Here is a 20,146-nt window from a genome sequence, read left to right on the forward strand (position 1 = left end):
TGTGGGCACTACAGATTCAGACTTGGTTCCTAGACCTGCCTTTGCCGCTCTTCCAGAGGGCCCAAGTTGGACTCAAAGCAGAGCAAATAATTCACAGTGGCCTATAAGTCCTATCACACCCACTTCTGGCTTCTAGGGGTGGCAGATACAGACACACACACCACACACACCACACATACACACACACATACACACACACCATACACATACCCACCACATACACATACACACACCACACACACACACACACACACACACACTCTTTATACCACACACACACACCACGCACACGAGTAAAAACAAATCTTTTTGTTTTGTTGAGACAGGGTCTCTCTCTATAGCCCTGACCTGGAGCTCACTATGACCAGACTGGCCTCGAACCCATAGGTCAGCCTGCATCCACCTTCCATGGTACTGACATTAAAAGCATATGCCACCATCCCTGGTGACAAATCTTTTTCTTTTAAAGTAAAATCAATGTCTAAATCTTGTACTTGGGAGACCGACATAAGAACTTTGACATGGCTTTACTATTTATTGTCTCTATTTCTATAGGATTTTTTTTCTGTGTTTCTTTCAGGAAATGGGGGTGCCCAACCAAGTTAGCAATGAGGGAGACTGCACCCTTTCTTCAGAGGGGCAGTGGTGTGGTGTCATCCAAAGCTTCCCTTTCTAACACATGAGCAATGCTTTCCAAGAGGAGGGGACTTGGTGTCAGCCAGCCAAGAGCCTGAGTTCTGCAGTGACTGCACTCAGGATTAAATTAGGCAGTGCTCTAGTTCTTGTGGCCTGTTTATTTCTTTTTCTGTTCATTTGTCCAAGATAGAAAAGAATGCTCCCACCTCCCTGGTGTTCTTGGACTAAAGGACTTGCTTAGATGTCCCCGAGTCAGGTAGTTGCCTCAAGAGAATGTCAAGAGCATGTTAAAATGCCTTCATGGCGTCTGATCACTGTGTTCTGGATATGTTTGGGTACCATAATGTGTGCTATTGTCTATCTCACAAAAAAGGGCTGACAAGCCTTTCTTTTTTTTTTTTTTTTAAGATTTTATTCATTTATTATATGTAAGTACACTGTAGCTGTCTTCACACACACCAGAGGAGGGCATCAGATCTCATTACAGATGGTTGTGAGCCACCATGTGGTTGCTGGGATTTGAACTCAGGACCTCTGGAAGAGCAGTTGGTGCTCTTAACCATTGAGCCATCTCTCCAGCCCCTGACAAGTCTTTCAACCCCATCAATGAAAGGCCGTTTGAGAGGAGGGGGTTCTCAACATGAAGAGGGAGATTGTTCTAGCCGTAGGGAGCGGCATGGGGGAAATTACTGTTAGGCACTCGAAGGATCTGAGTGAGTGAAATGACGGAAGTGGTTTAAGAACCACAAAAATATAACGATTTGGTTTCCAGATCCCGTAAATGGATACTCGCCTGCAGTCCTAAGCAGTTGGGAGGTTCAGTCTGACCCAGCATGATCTTGAGGCTAGCCTGGACTACGTAGCAAGACACCATCTCTAAAATAAAAAAAAGTAAAAATAAAACGTTGAGAAATCAGAGAACCAGTAAGAGTGAAGAGCAGAGAAATCAGTCTCCGTAAGCCCCAGGCTGAGTCCCCAGCACTGCAGGTCAATAAATGATGAATAAGACAGAGGTGTCGAGGACACAGATGCCATCGTAGGCAAGGGAGGGCACGGCAGAGTCTGGTACACACTTTGCCACCGGCGATTGGTTCTGTCCAAAGGAGAATTGAAAGATACTTTGATCGAGTGGTAGTGCACGCCTTTAATCCCAGCCCTTGGGAGGCAGAGGCAGGTGGATGTCCAGGGATGTCCAGGGCCACACAGAGACCTGTCTCGGAAAACCTAGGATGATGATGATAATAATAACAACAACAACAATAATAATAAAGGATGATTTGAAAACAAACTGCTAAGTTCACGTCAGCTCGGCGGACTCCTAGCAGAGATTTCTGGGGTGCCAGGAGGGGACCGAAGCTTAGGAGGTACAGTGGGATGAGTGTCTTATGGACGGCGTTGGCAGAAGTTTTAGGCCTGACTTCATTTGGGAAGTTGGCGGGAGTGAACGGCAGACCACGAATCCCTGCATATGGCCTGCCTTACGAGGCTCGGCTTCACTGGCACGGTCGGGTATATTTTAGGAAAGGAAATTTTCTCAACATTTCAAAACTGGTTTGTATATGATTTTTTTTTTTTCTTCACCAGATCTGGTTTGGTTTTTTTTTTAAACCTTAGATTACAACTCAACTCTTAAATGCTCTTTAAGTCGGGGAAGCTAATGGAAGGTGTGGTTTTACAGATCCTGTGCTTAAAGAGCTAAATAAAGCCTACAGTTCCCGGGCAAAGACTCACTCGGGAGTCAGGAGTTGGTCAGTGAGGAGGAATCCGTGACCCCTTCAAGTCCTGCCACCTAACGAGTTTGATGGGAACCTGGGAACTTGATGAATAATACTCCCAGCTAAGGATGGGCCCTGCAGATTGAATGCACCGCTTTAAAACTGGGTTCGGGTCTCTTCAGGACAGTTTTCTGTTAGCAGATTTCATCAGCGATGGCTTAGACCCACTTCCAAATGTTGTTTTCAGCTGCTAACACGGGAGGAGTGAGCCGTGTGGTAGTGAAGTGATACAGACTTCTGTCTGGGTTTTGTTGCAGGTCTTAGAATGAAAAGTCCTGTGTTCTGTATCAGGGTCAACCCGTCCTAGATGAATCCATCCATGTTAGACTCTTTAATCTCTCTGAGCGTTGCTTGTGTGGTTTGTAGAAAAAACACAGTAACATTTACATCACCTACATTTTTGCCCCGTTGAGATGAGGTCTCATGTAGGTAGCCCAGGCTGGCCTAGAACTTACTAAATAGCTAAGCATGACCTTGAACTTCTGACAGTCAGTCTCCCAGTCCTGGGTTTGTGGGCATATACCAGGAACCCTCCACCCCTGTGTATGGTGTACTGGAGATTAATTAGCCCAAGGCTTCGTGCACACTAGACTAGCTCGCTACCCACTAAGCTAAACCCCCAAGCCCCTCAGCGTTCCTACAAGCACTTTCCATGAGCTACAGTTTACCACGCAGTAGGCACTTGCGGTAGGAGAGAGGGCATGGCCAGAGAGGGAGACTGGAAAAAGGAAGGTGGAGCCTGATGTGCTGTGTGGTCTTTTCTTTTTCCCTTTAGCTTTCTGTTTCCTTTTAGAGTAGAAATCTGAAGCTCGGCAGCGTGAAATTAAGTTTAGCTCTGACAACATGAAAATTCCAAGCTTCTTAGCTCTTGATAACGTGTGCGAAGTCTCCCCAAGGCGTGGTATTGTCTCTTTCTATCCTTAACGGTTTTAAACGTGGACCTTCCGTTCTAGAACTCAGCATTCAGGGGGCTTCTCTTCTGCGTGAGCACAGCTTCTCCTCTTTGCTGTTTTTCTTGTAGGTTGTAGCCTCTTAACTGTAGTGGAGCAGAAACTGTGGCAACTACTCTCCGTGAGGACAGAAGTCACACATTGCTTTAACGGGGGTCTCGCATCCGCTAGCCACTAAAACAATAGTACAGTGACTCACCCGGAGGCCATCACTGGACTGTAACAAGCGTATTATGTTCCACTTGACCTTGAATTGGCCGCTAATCATTGTTTATAGGAAAGCATAAATTGATTGGTTTCAAAGATTTATAAGTCGTGAGCTGAGACTGTAGCACAAAGCCGTGGTCCAACCTCAGCACCACATAAATTTGCGCATAGTGGCAAATACCTCTAATTCCTGTATTTGGAGATGGAGGCACTGCAAGCTGGATAAACCACGGGTTTGGGGTCATCCTGGACTCCAGCATGAATGTGAGGGGTGCCGAGACCCTGCCTGAAGGTTCTCAAACTGCTGTCTCAGTTTCCTGTGTACCTTGCTTTGTCACAATCACTTGTGCAAGTCAAGAGTCAGGAGTCAGAACAACACGCTGCTTTGGAAATCTTGTCAGACTATGACAGCTTACAACCATCCCAGGGGATCCCTCTTCTAACCTATGAGGACACTGAACTTACATGATGTATAACACACATCCGGGCATACACATTTTTAAAACTAAAAAGTCTCAAAAGGAAATGTTTACATCTCGTTAGAGCCAGGGGTAACATCACACGCGTGTAACTCTATCACACATGTGTAACCCCAGCACTAGGGAAACTGAGCAGGAAGGTGGCAAGTGAGAGACAGCTTTGGTTAAGTGACACCCTCTCAGAAAAAGTTAATAATAAATCCAGTTAGGACTGAACTCATCCTGCCCCGCTGACAGCCTATTGTTTCTTCATTGTCAGTTTTAATCCAAAATGAGAGTGTGCAGGACGATGGCTCCCTGGAGCTGAGAGTGAGTGCTACATTGTTGCGCACCTCCCTGTTAGATGCAGGATGTAGGTGGTCAGGTCCTCCACCTAGGCTTCTGAGAGTCTCCCCTTCCCAGGTCAGTGCGTCTGCAGCTGCTGGAGGTGGGTCAGGATGGAGGGGGCTTCACAGAAAGAGTTTCCCTGGGAGGGAAAAGAGTCCGCAAAAAAATCAGAAAACTATTGTTGTAAAGTAGATAATGAATGGAATTCTTAAATGTATGTTGGATTTTGGGGGTGTCACAGAGCACACAAGTGTTATGATGCCAGCCTAGCCTACAAAGTGAGTTCTAGGATAGCCAGGGCTACACAGAGAAACCCTGCCTCAAAAAACAAACAAAACAACAACAACAACAACAAAAACACAAGCCAAAACAACAAAACAAAACAAAAAACCAGCCTCTTTCTCTCGCTGGCTTGGAATTTACAAAGTAGCCTAGGAAAGTGTCCATTGAATCCTAGAAACCCACCTGCCTCCACCTCCCGGGGCTAAGATTACAAACTCACCAGAACTTTTTAAAGTGCTAAGCACTATACTGTGTTACTGAATTCAGAAGGAAAACTCACACATGAAATTTCACAAGCAAGGGTACAAGCATTGTACAGTGTCTGCCCTTTACACTGCCCCTCTGGTGTTTCTGGGCTTCCTGAAGGAGTTTCTATACTTCAAGAGAAACGTAAAATGTAATACAACCTTTTCTCCCAAGGGAGCGGAAACCTACGATCTAGTGCTAAGATGAGCCTTCCTGGAGGAATAAAGGTTTAGAACAAGGTAGTAATGGTCTCAGGCAGCTCTCTAACTTCAGACTGTTGTTGGCATGAGGCTGATGAGCCAAGCGGACACCACAGAATTGAGTGTGGTGAAGAACTAGTGGTGTGTCCTTACCACAGGAATGGGGCCGAAGGGAGAACCACTGCGAGGTTGGCCTGGCTTGCTCCTGCCTGTCTATTGGCGGAGGAACCTCCGTTGTTTGTCAACCGTGCTCCAGTCTGTGTGCAAGCAAGGCAGCCCTTGTGGAGTAGGCTGAGTGCTCCTTGGTAAGTGTTGTTTTGTGTTGCTGTCTGAGGGTGTAACTCATCCAGGCAAACCTGCTGTTGCCGTCTTCCACCCTTCTGACTTTTGATTCTATAGTTCATTTCCTTTATTTGATATTACTTCTACCATTTTAGTTAACCTCTAGTCTCATTAGGGTTGTTTTTGTTTGTTTGTTTGTTTAGTTTTGACCTTTAATATAATAAAATGTCACGTGTTTGAGTCTGAAAGGAGTGACATAAGAATTTTAACAGTCGGGTTGGGGATTTAGCTCAGTGGTAGAGCGCTTGCCTAGCAAGCGCAAGGCCCTGGGTTCGGTCCCCAGCTCCGGAAAAAAGAACCAAAAAAAAAAAAAAAAAAAAAAAAAGAATTTTAACAGTCTGCAATTTGAAATCCCTTACAGAATTAGAGGTGGAACTTGTGATACAAAGGTTTTAGGGGAGTGGATGCTGAGGATAACTGTAATATCCACTGGCCTTGTATGTAGGCATGACTAATTTAATCCAACCTTTACTCTACTTTTTAAATTATTTTAGATTTATTGTATGTATGTAATTATTTTACCTACCTGAATGCCACACGCATGCCTGGTGCTGAGGGAGGTCAAATCCCCTAGAACTGGAGTCCTGTGGGTGCTGGGAACTAAACCTGGGTTCTCTTACAAGAGCAGCCAATGCTCCTAACCACTGGACCATCTCTCCAGTCCCTGTCTGTCGTGTTTTTAAACTCCTAATTTGGGAGCTAGAAACTTGGCTTGGCAGTTAAGAGTTCTTGTTGCTCTTGCAGAGGACTCTGGTTCAATTCCCAGCACCCACACAGCAGCTCACAACCAACTCTAACTGCACCCCAGGGAATCTAATGTCTTCTTCTAACCTCTAAGGGTACCAGACATGCATATAGGACACGAACATACATGAAGGCAAAACACTCATATGCATAAAATTAATTTTAATGCTTATTTGTTTGGCTGGCTTGTTTGTTGTGTTTTTTGACACTTTTTGATTTCTTTTTTTTTTTTTTTTTTTTTTTTTTGGAGCTGGGGACCGAACCCAGGGCTCTACCACTGAGCTAAATCCCCAACCCCGTTTGTTGTGTTTTTTAAGACTGATAGCCCAGGCTGGTCTAAACAGTGAAAGCCTGTGTGTTTGTGTGTCTGTCATTCTGTCTGTCTATCTCTGTCTCTGTGTCTCTGTGTCTCTGTCTCTCTCTCTCTCTCTCTCTCTCTCTCTCTCTGTGTGTGTGTGTGTGTATGTGTGTGTGTTTAACCATGTCAGTTTTTCAATTCACACAATTGAAGGGGCCACTTTGCCTTACTGGAGGCGTAGGCTATCTTGAGTATCTTGGCCAAGTTTTCGCTCCTTAGGTGGAAATAGGATGAAGAGGAAATGAGTAACTCTTTCTTTCTGCCCATATAACTTTTTTAAAAAGTCAAACTTCTACATGAATTTTATCTGGAGTAAATATTCCCTTTGTAAAGCTTCAGTTGGTCTTGGAGGTGGTCTCCTAACATGCAGTTTCATTTTATAACTCTGCATGCCTTGGCTCTGTGCCCGACCTCCCAGGTTACAGACCTTACAGTAGACCCCACTCATTAAAGAAATAACGCCTCCCTCAAAAACACCCTCTAGAAGACATTGCTAACATTCCTAATAAGTCACCCAGCCATGTTCACATTGGACTGTAGTAACCTGTGAGGTAAACAGAGGCTCCGTCCTTAAAACCCACCCCACTATTTATAAAGACACTTGACTCTTTCCCCAAGTTGCAAATGAGAAACAATATTGGGTATTGTTATTTCAAAGAAGAGGTGTTAGGGATAATCTATGTCTTCAGTTTGTTCTATTCAGTATAGAGGTTAAGTCAGGCACCTTTAACCCCAGCACTCCAGATATCTGAGTTTGAGGCCAACCTGGTCCACATAATGAGACCCTGTCTCAAACAAACAAACAAAATTAAATAAGGGTAAAACATCTGTAGGCAGAGTATCAATACCAAATTTTTACTATATTTGAGAAAAGTATCTGCTTTGGAAGCCAAGTGTATATTGTACTAAATAATACTTTATACCATCTAAAATTACTGTACTAAATACAGAATGACTAAAGTCGGGCCAAGATTTCCATAAAATTCAGAATGTCCATAATTCAGATGTTCTATATAAGAAGGTAGACGCTTCGGAGGAACTGTGTGACTTAATTAAGCAAGAATAAAACAGAAAGAAAAGCAAGAGTTTGGGAAGAAAAAGCTAGGAGGTGTGAATTGCAGGCAGGAAGCTATGCCCAGGATCAAAGGGGAAATACTGGAGACATAGTGAGGGTCCACATTGGAACAGATGGTTTGTATGAGGCAGTGGTTTTCAGTTATATTCTGAGGAGTTCCCACAGAGCTGGTCTGCAAGGGACATCCTTGAGCGCAGTAGTGTGGCAGGTCCATGAGAATGTTCCCTGCTAGCAACGCAGAAGAGCATATTGGGACCAGCCAAAATGTCAGCTGGGTGACATGAGCCCAGGGTATTCCTGGCCGTGAGATTGTTTTGTTGGTTTTTGTTTTTTTAAGAGAGAGAGAGAGAGAGAGAGAGAGAGAGAGAGAGAGAGAGAGAGAGAGTGAGTGTGTGTCTTAGTCAGGGTTTCTATTCCTGCACAAACATCATGGCCAAGAAGCAAGTTGGGGAGGAAAGGGTTTATTCAGCTTACACTTCCACATGGCTGTTCATCACCAAAGGAAGTCAGGACTGGAACTCAAGCAGGGCAGGAAGCAGGAGCTGATGCAGAGGCCATGGAGGGATGTTTCTTACTGGCTTGTTCCTCTGGCTTGCTCAGCTTGCTCTCTTATAGAACCCAGGACCATCAGCCTAGGGACTGTACCACCCACAATGGGCTGGGCCCTCCCCCCTTGACCACTAGTTGAGAAAATGCCTTACAGCTGGGTCTCATGGAGGTGTTTCCTCAACTGAGGCTCCTTTCTCTGTGATAACTCCAGCTTGTGTCAAGTTGACACACAAAATCAGCCAGTACAATTGACCCCTTGTCAACCTGACATACAAACACATCACTATTGAGCCTCAGCCCTCGCTTTCGTATTCATCCCCAAGATCTAAATAACTTCAAGAATTCCACAGTCTTTACATATTAAAAGTTCAATCCCGGGCTGGAGAGATGGCTCAGCGGTTAAGAGCACCCGACTGCTCTTCCAGAGGTCATGAGTTCAATTCCCAGCAACCACATGGTGGCTCACAACCATCTGTAAAGAGATCCGATGCCCTCTTCTGGTGTGTCTGAAGACAGCTACAGTGTACTTATATATAATAAATAAATAAAATCTTTAAAAAAAAAAAAAAAAAAAGTTCAATCCCGGGTTGGGGATTTAGCTCAGCGGTAGAGCACTTGCCTAGCAAGCGCAAGGCCCTGGGTTCGGTCCCCAGCTTCAAAAAAAAGAAAAAAAAAAAAAAAGTTCAATCCCTTTAGAATGTCCAATATCTTTTACAATTCAAAAGTCTTTTAACTGTGGACTTCACTAAAATACTTTCTTCCTTCGAGAGGGAAAAATACAAGGGCGCAGTCACAATAAAAAGCAAAAGCAAACTCCAACCATCGAATGTCTGGGATCCACTCACGTTCTTCTGGGCTCCTCCGAGGGCTTGGGTCACTTCTCCAAGCTCTGCCCTTTGTAGCACGCAGCTTGTCCTCCAGGCTTCAGATGCCCGTACTCCACTGCGGCTGCTGTTCTTGGTGGTCATCTCATGGTGATGGCATCTCCAAAACACTTTAAACTACAACTGTGGTGGGGAATTCCCAGGACTGTTCCTCATGTGCACAGCCAGGGTCAGCAAATGGCTGCCCTGGGAATTGAGCTCTGTTTTACCCTCAGACAGTTGCAGTCAACGTTCCAGGGGGGGTTGATGGTACTCTAAAAGCCCTGGGCTTGGTGGCAATGCTAAACATTCCCAGAACCGGAGACTGGGAGTCAGTTCTGGTCGGTGGCAATCGCCGGGTTCTGTTGCTAGGCCAGGCAGAGATTGTCAGTGGTGAAGGAGAGAACTCGCCATTGTTCTTCTGACCTGGGGACTTGAAGCCACAAACCAAGGCCTAAGGAAACCACCAGGAAAGCACAGGTCTCAAAATAAACACATATAATATAAAAGCTGTGGGTGAGCTAAAAATAGAAATGTAAATATTTACTCAGAGAAAGACACACTCATCAACTCAGTGATGGAGAACTCGTAAGAGGCCCCACAGTACCACGAGAGAAAAAAGAAAGGCAAGCTAGCTTGGCGGTCACAAGTCCTCTCTGCTCTTGCAGAGGACTCAAATTTGGTCCCCAGCGCCCACGTCAGGTGACTCACAACCTCCTGTTACTTCAGCTCCAGAGGTCACGGTGCTTTTTTCCCACTTGAGTGGGACACCTTTACTTATGTCCACCTACGCACATATGCACACACTTAAAAAAAAATCTTCTAAAAGAAAGAAAACTAGCCCTATCACAGCCGGTCATGATAGCACACATCTATCTAACACAGGCACTTGGGAGTTAGAGGCAGAGGCTTAAGGTTGCAAGCTCAACGCCAGCCTGGGCTCCATAGCAAGACCTCCATCGTAAGAAACAAAACAAAATTTTACAGCGGCAAAATCTAACAGAACAGCAAACTGGTCAAGGTTAACACAAACACTGATTTCCATGGCTAATAAGTGCCCTAGATATACTGTGATAACAGTATTACCTGGCCTCTGCGGTTTCTTCCACTAAACCCATGCCTCTGGCTAATGGTGAATAGAGAAACATCCCACCGTACACCTGACCATCATGGTGTACACCATACACCATCATGATGGCTTTAGCATCAAGGAAAGTATGATGCGTCCAGGCTATCGAGAGCTGTGAAGGTGACAGTGTCCTGTGCCTGCTGGGAGCCTGGAACCTAGTACTGATGCTACCTATGCTACGTGAAAACAAAGGAAGGCTAGGCTCGCTCTGTAAGATCATAGTGGGGGGCTGCGTGTGGAATATGTAGGAACTATTTATATACTTTCTAACTTCTGTAAACCTTACCTCTAAGATAACAGGGCTGTTTAAAATAATAACAAAAAACCCTGGCGGGGGGGGGGGGGTGAGGCGGCCCCTTTGAGTTTGAGACCAGCCTGGTCTGTGGAGTGAGTTCTAGGACAGCCAGGCCTACACAGAGAAGCCCTGTCTGGGGGATGGGGGGTGGGGTGTTCTTCAAAAACTGAGTACTAACTCAGGATATTGTCACATTGTTATCATCATTGTTGTCGCTGTTATTCTCTTCTTCATCCGGCATAGCTTTTAATCAGATAGGAGTCGATTATGTAAGAACGTAGAATGACGTCATCTCCCGGGTGGTATCTTGAGGTAGGTGAAGGTTACTTCGGGAAGTGTGATTTTGAGAACTGTTTGCCACAGTATTGGATGTAATGCCAAAGACTCAGAGAGTCACCAACGTTTATAAATATTGTGGGAATCCGTGACATTGGCAATACTAGTACTGAGTGACTTTCAAGGGCAGGCATCCTGTCCGGAACACAGACATTAGCTGGAAGGCCTGTTCTCGTGACATATCTGTTTATTCCTTCCCTATGGGCTTGCTAATCTTAATGAGTGCATTTGAGTCCTATTGGTAATTTAATGTTATAACTGCTTAGGGTTATATTTGTACAGTGGATTTTGATCCTCTCTCTCTCTCTCTCTCTGTGTGTGTGTGTGTGAGAGAGAGAGAGAGAGAGAGACCACCCCGCTTCTCCCCCATGCCTAGTTATTTTAATGTATTTCCTTACTAATACTGAGTAGTGCCTCTCAGTTCTGTCATATGTAAAAGCCAGCGCTGCTCAGGCTGGTAGCTTGAGTTGTGAAGGGTTTTTTTCTTGTTGTTGTTGCTGCTGCTGCTGCTGCTGCTGCTGTTGTTTTCCCACAACATTGTATTTGTTTGCATTGAGTTTGCTATCTACACATGTAAGAGTGAATTCTTTCTGTCAAAATAAAGGTGGGATTCTCTCCAGTTGCCAGGGATGGGACAATTTTTACCTTTGTCTTCCTACTTTTCCCTTTTTTTAGTGTTCTTCAGGGAAAAAATATTTGGGGAGGTGATGAGAAAAATATACTTTAAAGTTTTTTTTTCTCTCCCCACAAAGCAAAGATTTTTTTTATTACCATGAAAGCCACTATCTAAATCATTAAAATTGTCTTTTTGCTTTAAAATGTGTTTTCCACTTTGCTTCTCAGGGTAGACTTGGTTTCCACGTGACTTTGCAGCCCTCTGAGTGTTACCATCCTTACACGTTTCCTGAGTTAAATCTTGAACTGTTAGAAGCACTGCTGGATCGAATTAATCGAATTTTCCCTTGCAGACTGGTGTTCGGAATGCTCTATCCGGCGTACTATTCCTACAAAGCCGTGAAGACGAAAAACGTCAAGGAGTATGTAAGTAAAGTTTCCGTGATCCTCATTTGCTGTGAACACAGACCTTGGGAAACCCTGCCGCTTTAGAGAGTTAGACCGATGGGTTTGGTCTAACGGTGATATGAGTGTTGTTGTGGAAATAACTGTTTTTTAAAATGACGTTTTTTTAACTGACCATAACGCTTCAAGTGGCCTCCGTTGACCATTGGCTCCTGGAGTTTGGAGTTCCCAAGAGCAGTGACGGTGGGCTCCTAGTGGCCTGAGTCACAGTGGACTAAGGTTTGTGTGCCTGGCCAAAGTTCTTTGGACACAGGCTGTAGTTTTCTAGCCTTGAATTTTACAGATGCGCCGAGAGAGTATCTCGTCACACAAAGCCTCCTCTTTCATGGCCGTCGTCCTCCCACTTTTGATTAAACACAAAGCCCCTTACCTCATCTCTGTTAGACTATTGCAGGCTTGAAGCAAACTTCTTCATCATGATTTTTTTTTTATTTTATTTTTGCTGCGTGTGGTGTGTGTATGTGTGCATGTCTAAGTGTGTATGTATGATATGTGTATGTGTGTATGTGTGCATGTCTAAGTGTGTATGTATGATATGTGTATGTGTGTATGTGTGCATGTCTAAGTGTGTGTGTTTATGTGTGTGAGTATGAGTGTGTATGTATGATACATGTGTGTGAGTGAATAAGTGTGTGTATGAGTGTGTGAGTGTGTATATGTATATTATGTGTGAGAGTGTATGTGTGTGAGTGTGTATGTGTATGTGTGTATGTGTATAAGTGTGTGTGTGACTGTGTGTGTGAGTGTATATGAGTATGTATGTGTGTGTATGATATACATGTGTGTGAGTGTGAGTATATAAGTGTGTGTATATGTGTGAGTGTGTATATGAGTGTGTGTGAGTGTATATGAGTATGTGTGTATATGTATGATATACATGTGTGTGAGTGTGAGTATACGAGTGTGTGTGTGTGTGTGTGTGTGTGTGTGTATGTGTACACCTTGGAGCATAGCATATGGAGGTTGGAGGAAGATGTCTTCTCTCTGAGAACTTCTAGCTAACTAGTACAGTTAGACTAGGGAGTCAAAGAGCTTACCTAGGAGTCCCTTCCCAGTCTCCCCAGTTCAAGGGTTACAGGCATGTGCCACCACACCAGTTTCATGTGTTTGGGGGCTCTGGACTGGGGCCCTCACACTGGCCGGCTGGCCCTTCCTCTGCTGACTATTCCCATACACTTCCTTGCCCAGAGTCCTGGCGTGGGCTTCTGTTTTGATGGAGTACATTTCTAGACAATAACAAATGTGTACCTTGGGCAGTTAATCAAAACAAATAAGCGGCCAGCACTGAGGTAACTCACACCGGCAACTGTGGCACTTCTTTTATTTGTTTGTTTGAGGGAGCCAGAATATCCATTTCTAAATGACAATTCGATTGCACTTAGTACTCTCTCAGTGCCAGGCAGACAACAGACACCATCTCCTTCCAGCCCTCCTCAATCTGAAATGAAAGGGAGGCCCATTAGGCGTTTACCCCTCCCCCACCTGCTTCTCCCTGGAGACGTTCCCTTAAATGGAATCTTAGAGTAAGTGACTTCTCCCAGCTGCCGAGCCGTGTTCGAGGTCCATCCATGTTTTGGAACGTCTCAGTGTTCCGTGCCTCCTGATGGCTGGAACAGTGTCCCATTGTATTGGTGAAACCAAACAAGGGCTTGTTTATCTGCTCATCCGTCGACAGACGTCTGAATTGTTCTGCTTCTGTCTTTTGGCTCTTATGAATACTGCTGGCACAGACATGCCCGTGTGAGCATCTGTCTAAGTGCCTGTTTTGGGCTCCCGGAGGTGTATAACTGTGGCTCTTTGTAAGGACCGTGGATGGCAGGCAGCCTTGTCATCCAGCCCTGCATGTGATCACAAAGACCAGAAATCCAGTCTTGATTCTTGGGTCCCTTTGCAGGTATTTAAGGTTGCAGAGAGCCAGTGGCTAAAACTTTTGTAATTAACCTACTGAACTTTTATAGTCACGTTTCTCTGTCAGATAAGGCCAGTTTTGTAATGAAGTGTATGTACGCATAGACCCACACACCGAGCTCATAATGGTGGAATACATTTATGAGGGGTGAAGAAGTTAGTTGGGTAAGCTGTGGAGTTTTTAAATCCTTTTATGATACAGATCTCTTGGATCCAGGACTGGGAAAATAGTCTTAAGACATGGAAGCATATGAAGTCATTCTAATTTAAATTCATTTTATAAGTAGCTTGAAGGGGCATATTTCAATATATGCTGTAATAAATATTTCAGGTGCCATGTTACACTACTGGCTTATATTAGTTTCTAAAACAACACTTGCTTTCCATTTCCAGCATTTCTCAAGCTGCCGGTGCTGAAGGACCTGTTTGGTTATGTTTGCTTTGAGTTTTGTGGTCCTGGGGATGAACCGGTTTGGTTTAGTTTCCCCTCGAAGTCATTTGCCATTACTTTTGTAAAAACTACAATGAAAATGAGCACAAAACCCCCAGACACAAAACCCCCAGAAACATAGGAGTTACCACCGATTATTAGTCATTTCTATAGACGTGAGATACCGCTCTACTGTGTCTTTACTTGGAATCCTCTTTCCAGTGGTAAAGAAGTATGAATAACCCCTCATCTCTAAAATGCCAGGAGAATGTGAGCCACGGAGTATGCTACTGGCCAGAGCTTAGGAAATACAAAAGCTCCTCACAGCGTGTATCCAGCGGGATCTTTCTCTGCTTCTAGCTAACTGTGCAGTTGAAGAACTGGATGGTGTATCTTTCAGCTGTGGGCTCCTGTGATCTTGGACTCATTCCAGGGCCTGTTGTAGAGAAGTCCAGGCCTGCAGTCCTAGCACTCTGGAGAATGAGGTAGGAGAATCCCTGAAGACTTGAGGTTAGCAGGCACTACAGAATGAAGAGACTCTATCTGTCCCCAAGAGGAAATAAATAGCTAGACAGCCAGGTAGATGGATGCTCTGACCCAGCTACACTGACAAGGAGACAGGTGGGCAGGTAGGGAGGTGGGGAGATGGACACAGATGTACCATCCCAGAGGGGTGGGTGGGTGGATAGACAGACAGACAGACAGACAGACACATAGATATATAGATGCATAGATAGATAGATAGATAGATACATAGATACATAGATAGATGATAGATAAGTAGATACATAGATAGATGAAAGATAGCTAAGTAGGCAGATACATAGATAAGTGGATGCATACATAGATAAGTGGATGCATACATAGATAAGTGGATACATACATATGTAGATGTGTGCATACTAGATAGATAAAGACAAGTAGTTAAGTAAATAGGCAGACCAAAAGCCAGCTAAGAGGACAGCAATAAGAATATAAAAGTTTTAGGAAAGCATAAATTACCTATATGTATAAATGAATGCTAAAAACGGGTTATTTAGAGGTTGACTTAATTATAAAACAATTACTCCACTTTCACTGCGCATCAGTTCTTCTGTTACACTTTTTTTTTTTCTTTTCTCTTCGAAACATGGTTTCAAGTAACCTAAACTGGCCTCTAACTCACGAAGTAGCTAGCTGAGGCTGGCCTTACACACCTGATCCTCCTGCCTCTCTATTCCTGAGATCAAAGGCATGCCCCCCCCCAGCTCCACTTGAAAACGTAACTTTATATGTTTCATCCCCTTAATAACACACTCAGATTTTTATTATTGGGTTATTTGAAAATGTAAGACAATTAAAGATAACATGCTTCTGGAATTTTAATTCTCCCTCACGTGCTAAAAATAGCTTAACCTGCATAAGAGAATCCATTAAATTCAAAACCCCTGTTTTGAAAATACAGTGAGTGATAAAAGAGAACAGATACTGAACTGAGTAGAGGCCAAACCTACTCCATCTTGAGACTGGCCTCCATCTTAAAGAGAAAAGAAAAAAAAAAAAAAAGCCAGAGAACTTGACCTGCAGCAGAACCCAAGCTACACCCATGTACCAGGAAGGACCTCACGGCTTAGCCCTGGCCAGAGTCACTCCCTAGCTACTTCCTAGCAACAGTTAGTCAAAGATTAGTCTGATTGTTTCAGATGAACTTTCAGACGGTTTGCGATTGTATACCGTCTTGCTTTGGAGCACCCACCTGTCAGCTTATAATAGTCATTCAATTTGATGCTTGCCAGGATAGATGCCCCCCTCCCCCACTTCTGTGTCCTATAAACCTTTGTCCTGCTGAGGTTCGAGGCTACGCTGCTTTCCCTTCCCATCCTGCTGTGTCAGGGTTGAGTGGGAAGAGAGCCCAAGCCCATGCTTGTCATAAAAAGACCCTAATGCTGTTACACTGGAAGCGGCTCCTTGGTGGTCTTTTGGGGTTCACGAACACTTCCTGGCACAACAGAACCAGGAAGGAATATAATACACCACTGAAGACCTCAGTCACCCTCCTGTCTAACACCAAGACTCTCAGAAACCAAGGTTGGGGTGCTGCGTGTGTTCCCTCGCCCGAGGCATGAGTGTTTAATTATTCCCCACGAGTTTCAGAGCACCTTCCCATATCACCACGTCGAGTTCCTGCTTGTCCCAGCCACCACGCTATTCTAGACGGAAAGCCACGAAATATTTAATCCCAGACATCCCTAGAGTTCAGAAATGTAGCATGGGTCCACTTGGCTGTGTTCCCTCTGGAGGCTCTAGTCCCGTGGAGGATCTGTCGTTCAGAGCTGGAAGCTACCCACATTCCTTGGCTTCAGGCTCAGTCCCTGTGTCTTTACAGCCAAGAGCTCAGGGCTGAGATTTTTGGATGCTGCCAGCACTGGGCTTTTAGCCTTCTGCCTCCTCCTTTCGCTTGTATGGTCCTTTATGAACGACAGGGCTCACCCCCAAGGTTGTCTGATCCTTGGCCCTAATTCCATCTGCTGCCTTATTTTCTCTTTATCATATAGCCTAATATACTTAATTTTGTAGGAATTAAAACAGGGATCTATGCCCAGGAAAGGAGGCAGCATTCTATCAACTCTAATAATATCCACACTTGAGTGTGCTGTCCATTCACTCGTGAGGACCTCGTAAGTCAGCATGGGTCCACACCAGAGCGCTTGGGTTTCTAATGTTCTGGTCATTCTGTTTGGGCGCACATACCATGCCCAACCCCATTAGTGGTTAAAAGCACAGGTGATGGAAAGGAGAGAAGGCACAGGCTCTCACCGAAGACCTAGGTTCTGGTCCCAGTAGATCATACCCCCGATTCCACTCCAATCGATCCAGTAACGTCTGCTGAACTCCAAGAGCAGCAGGCAGGCATACAGTCCACATCAGACAAAACATTCATACACATAAAATAACATAAATAAAATAGCCAAGTCACTGTGGCCCCCAAAGTGTCATTAATCACAACAATGGCTGGCAGTGAAAGCCGCCTCGCTGTTTATGTGAAGCGAGGAATTAATACAGTGTCCTCGTATTCACCTGAACTTTACCAAATGTAGCCATCCTGTTTAAACTAGTCCTGCCGGGTTTGGCAGACCTGTAGATTCAGTTTGGTTTTTTTTCTGTGGAAGTTTCTCAGCAGTAATAAAACTCGTTACATGTCTGTGTTCCGATCTCAATACTTCTTTATGCTGCCTGATACTGTATCCTTAATGTCTGTCTCCCATCAAAGGAAGGGTTTGGCTGCTTTCATTGTACCTCACTGTACCTTGAACATAGTTGGTATACAGTAATTAGGCAGAACTTTCGAAAAATTAATTTGTAAGACAGAAAAGCTGTAAGATAGAAAAGCTGGCTTCTCCACGTCTGCAGAATGCTACATTGTGCTTGCAAGAGCCAGTGGACCAATCTGTTTCCTCAGCTTGGAGTCTGCAGGGTTAGGGCATGTCCAAGCCCAGTCTCAACACTTATCCCCCAAACCCGGTGTCTTTGTGATATGTAGTCCTGACCTAAATTCTGCTGATATCTATTTCAAAAGCATGTTCTAAAAGCAAACATTTTGGGCTAATTTACTTCTTCCCACCCTAACTACTACCATTCCCCCAAAGCCTGCAAATGGCAGGTTGCACCTGATCAAACAGATGCCGTGTGCAAATCAAAACAAACGGAGAGCCCTGTGTGTTTTGGCAGCGTTCCTTTCTTCCTTTGCCTATTTTTAAAGCAGAGCTTTCCTGGGGTATAATTTCCTGCATGGTGTAGCTGATATGGCCTACTTAGACGCTCAAGGCCTTGCCGTAGTTGAAATGCACGCTTACTGGAGATTTAATGCGGTCTTTGCAACATTCTCCAGGCTGATACATCTTAAGATTGGAAAACACGAGAGCGTTCACTTCCAAATCGTGTGTAATCGCCATAGCTTTTCTAGGGAACCCGTTTTCTTATTCTAAGAATGTCGGAGAGCGCAGCAAGCGCAAGACTTGCTAAGCAGCACTTGAAAGTTAAAGTCAGACATTTGGGCCTGAGACTCATTGTGAGCAGGAACAAAGGGAGGGGCAGGCCTTTGGGAGACGACTTGCTAAAAGGCCCAGAAATGACTCTGAACTTGTGCTGAGTTTGGAACCTGACCTCATTCTTAACTGACTGTGGGAGTGATGGGAATGGACTTCCTAAGGACCAGGGGCCCGCTCCAGAGTGCTTGTCCTTCAGTGACAGCTCAGGCTGTCTAGTAGTTGTAGGGTGGAGGGAGACGTCTTGAAGACCTGTCTTTACTTGTTCCCAGCATCCTCTGCGTGGTAAAGGAGGGGCAGAATTCCACTGACCTACACAAGTGTTCTGGGTACCTCGTGATGGGAACCCAAAGGTTCACCCCAGGGAAAGGATGTAGCAAGTGTCCTGTTAGAATGTTTTCCTAGTGTGGACGAAGCTCTGGATTTGATATGACACTCAGTATAGCAACAACTACAGCCATATTGCGTTTGATTCAAAGATTTCAGTATTGAAAGTGTATTGATAGGGGCTGGGGATTTAGCTCAGTGGTAGAGCGCTTACCTAGGAAGCACAAGGCCCTGGGTTCGGTCCCCAGCTCCGAAAAAAAAGAACCAAAAAAAAAAAAAAAGTGTATTGATTAAGGCGCGTTTTGTTTTCGTTTTTTGCTTTTTAGGAAATTCATTTTTATCAGCCGCATGCTTATCTGTCTGTTTATATTCTGATTGAACACTTGGCAGGGAGGGGAGGCATGGTTAAATGTTGTCCAGCCTAGCCTTAAACTCTGATCCCCCTGCCTCAGTCTCTGGAGCAGCAGGAGCAATAGGCACAGCCTGATCTGCTTTCAGACTGTTGGTGGCTACACAAGGTTCACCTTGTAAACATACTCACTGCTGTGCCTGACAGCCCGAGTCTTTCTGGGAGTCACGTTGTGCAAGGAGAGTGTCTGCTCCCACCAGCTCTCCTCGACCTTCTCCAAGTACACTAGCTTGTGCATGCACACAAACACATACATACAAACACACAGACACAGAGATACTCACAGACAGACAAACACAGAGATACACAGACACACACAGACACAGACAAACACAGATACATACAGACATAAAAACAGAGACACACAAACACACGCAGACATAGACACACAAGCACACAGACACAAACACAGAGACACACAGACACAGAAAGACACTCACAGACAGACAAACAGACATACAGACACACACAGACACAAACACAGAGACACACAGACATAAAAACAGAAACACACAAACACAGAGACACAAGCAGACACAGACACACAAACACACAGACACAAACACAGAGAGACACACAGGTACACAAAGACACTCACAGACAGACAGAGACACACAGACATAAAAACAGAGACACGGGGCTGGGGATTTAGCTCAGTGGTAGAGCGCTTGCCTAGGAAGCGCAAGGCCCTGGGTTCAGTCCCCAGCTCCAAAGACACTCACAGACACACAAACACAGAGACACACACAGATACAGAAAGACAAACAAACACACAGACACAAATACAGAGACATACGTTGACACAAACACAGAGATACACACAGACACACAAACAGACACACACAGACAAACACAAAGACACTCACAGACAAACACACACACACACAGAGTAAATGATTTCATTGTTTTAATAAGATTTTTTTAGATCCTCCCTCTGAAACGTGTGTATTCTAACATCTTTACCCAAATTCTAAATTGGCATGGTGATGGATTGCTGTTGGACCATTTTATTACTCTGCTTCCAAATGCTACGACAATGGTTCTCAACCTGTGGGTGGAGACCCCTTTCACAAGGGCCACATATCTGATATCCCGCATATCAGATACTCACACAAGGATTCACAACAGTAGCAAGATTATAGTTCTGAAGTAACAATGAAAACAGTTTTATGGC

At 44.6% G+C, this 20,146-nt stretch overlaps 1 protein-coding gene across 1 annotated transcript in view; it reads left to right on the forward strand.

Moving 5' to 3' along the window:
* The window catches only part of Reep3 (receptor accessory protein 3), an 82,444-nt gene that overhangs the window by 21,030 nt on the left and 41,268 nt on the right, over window positions 1–20,146 (forward strand). The window contains exon 2 of the mRNA NM_001106386.2: window positions 11,762–11,834. Within this exon, the coding sequence (NP_001099856.2) occupies window positions 11,762–11,834 (73 nt within the window). The remainder of the gene's footprint in view (window positions 1–11,761; window positions 11,835–20,146) is intronic.

This window comes from Rattus norvegicus, chromosome 20 (genome assembly GCF_036323735.1).
Source record: "Rattus norvegicus strain BN/NHsdMcwi chromosome 20, GRCr8, whole genome shotgun sequence".
In the NCBI taxonomy this organism is placed as follows: Eukaryota; Metazoa; Chordata; class Mammalia; order Rodentia; family Muridae; genus Rattus; species Rattus norvegicus.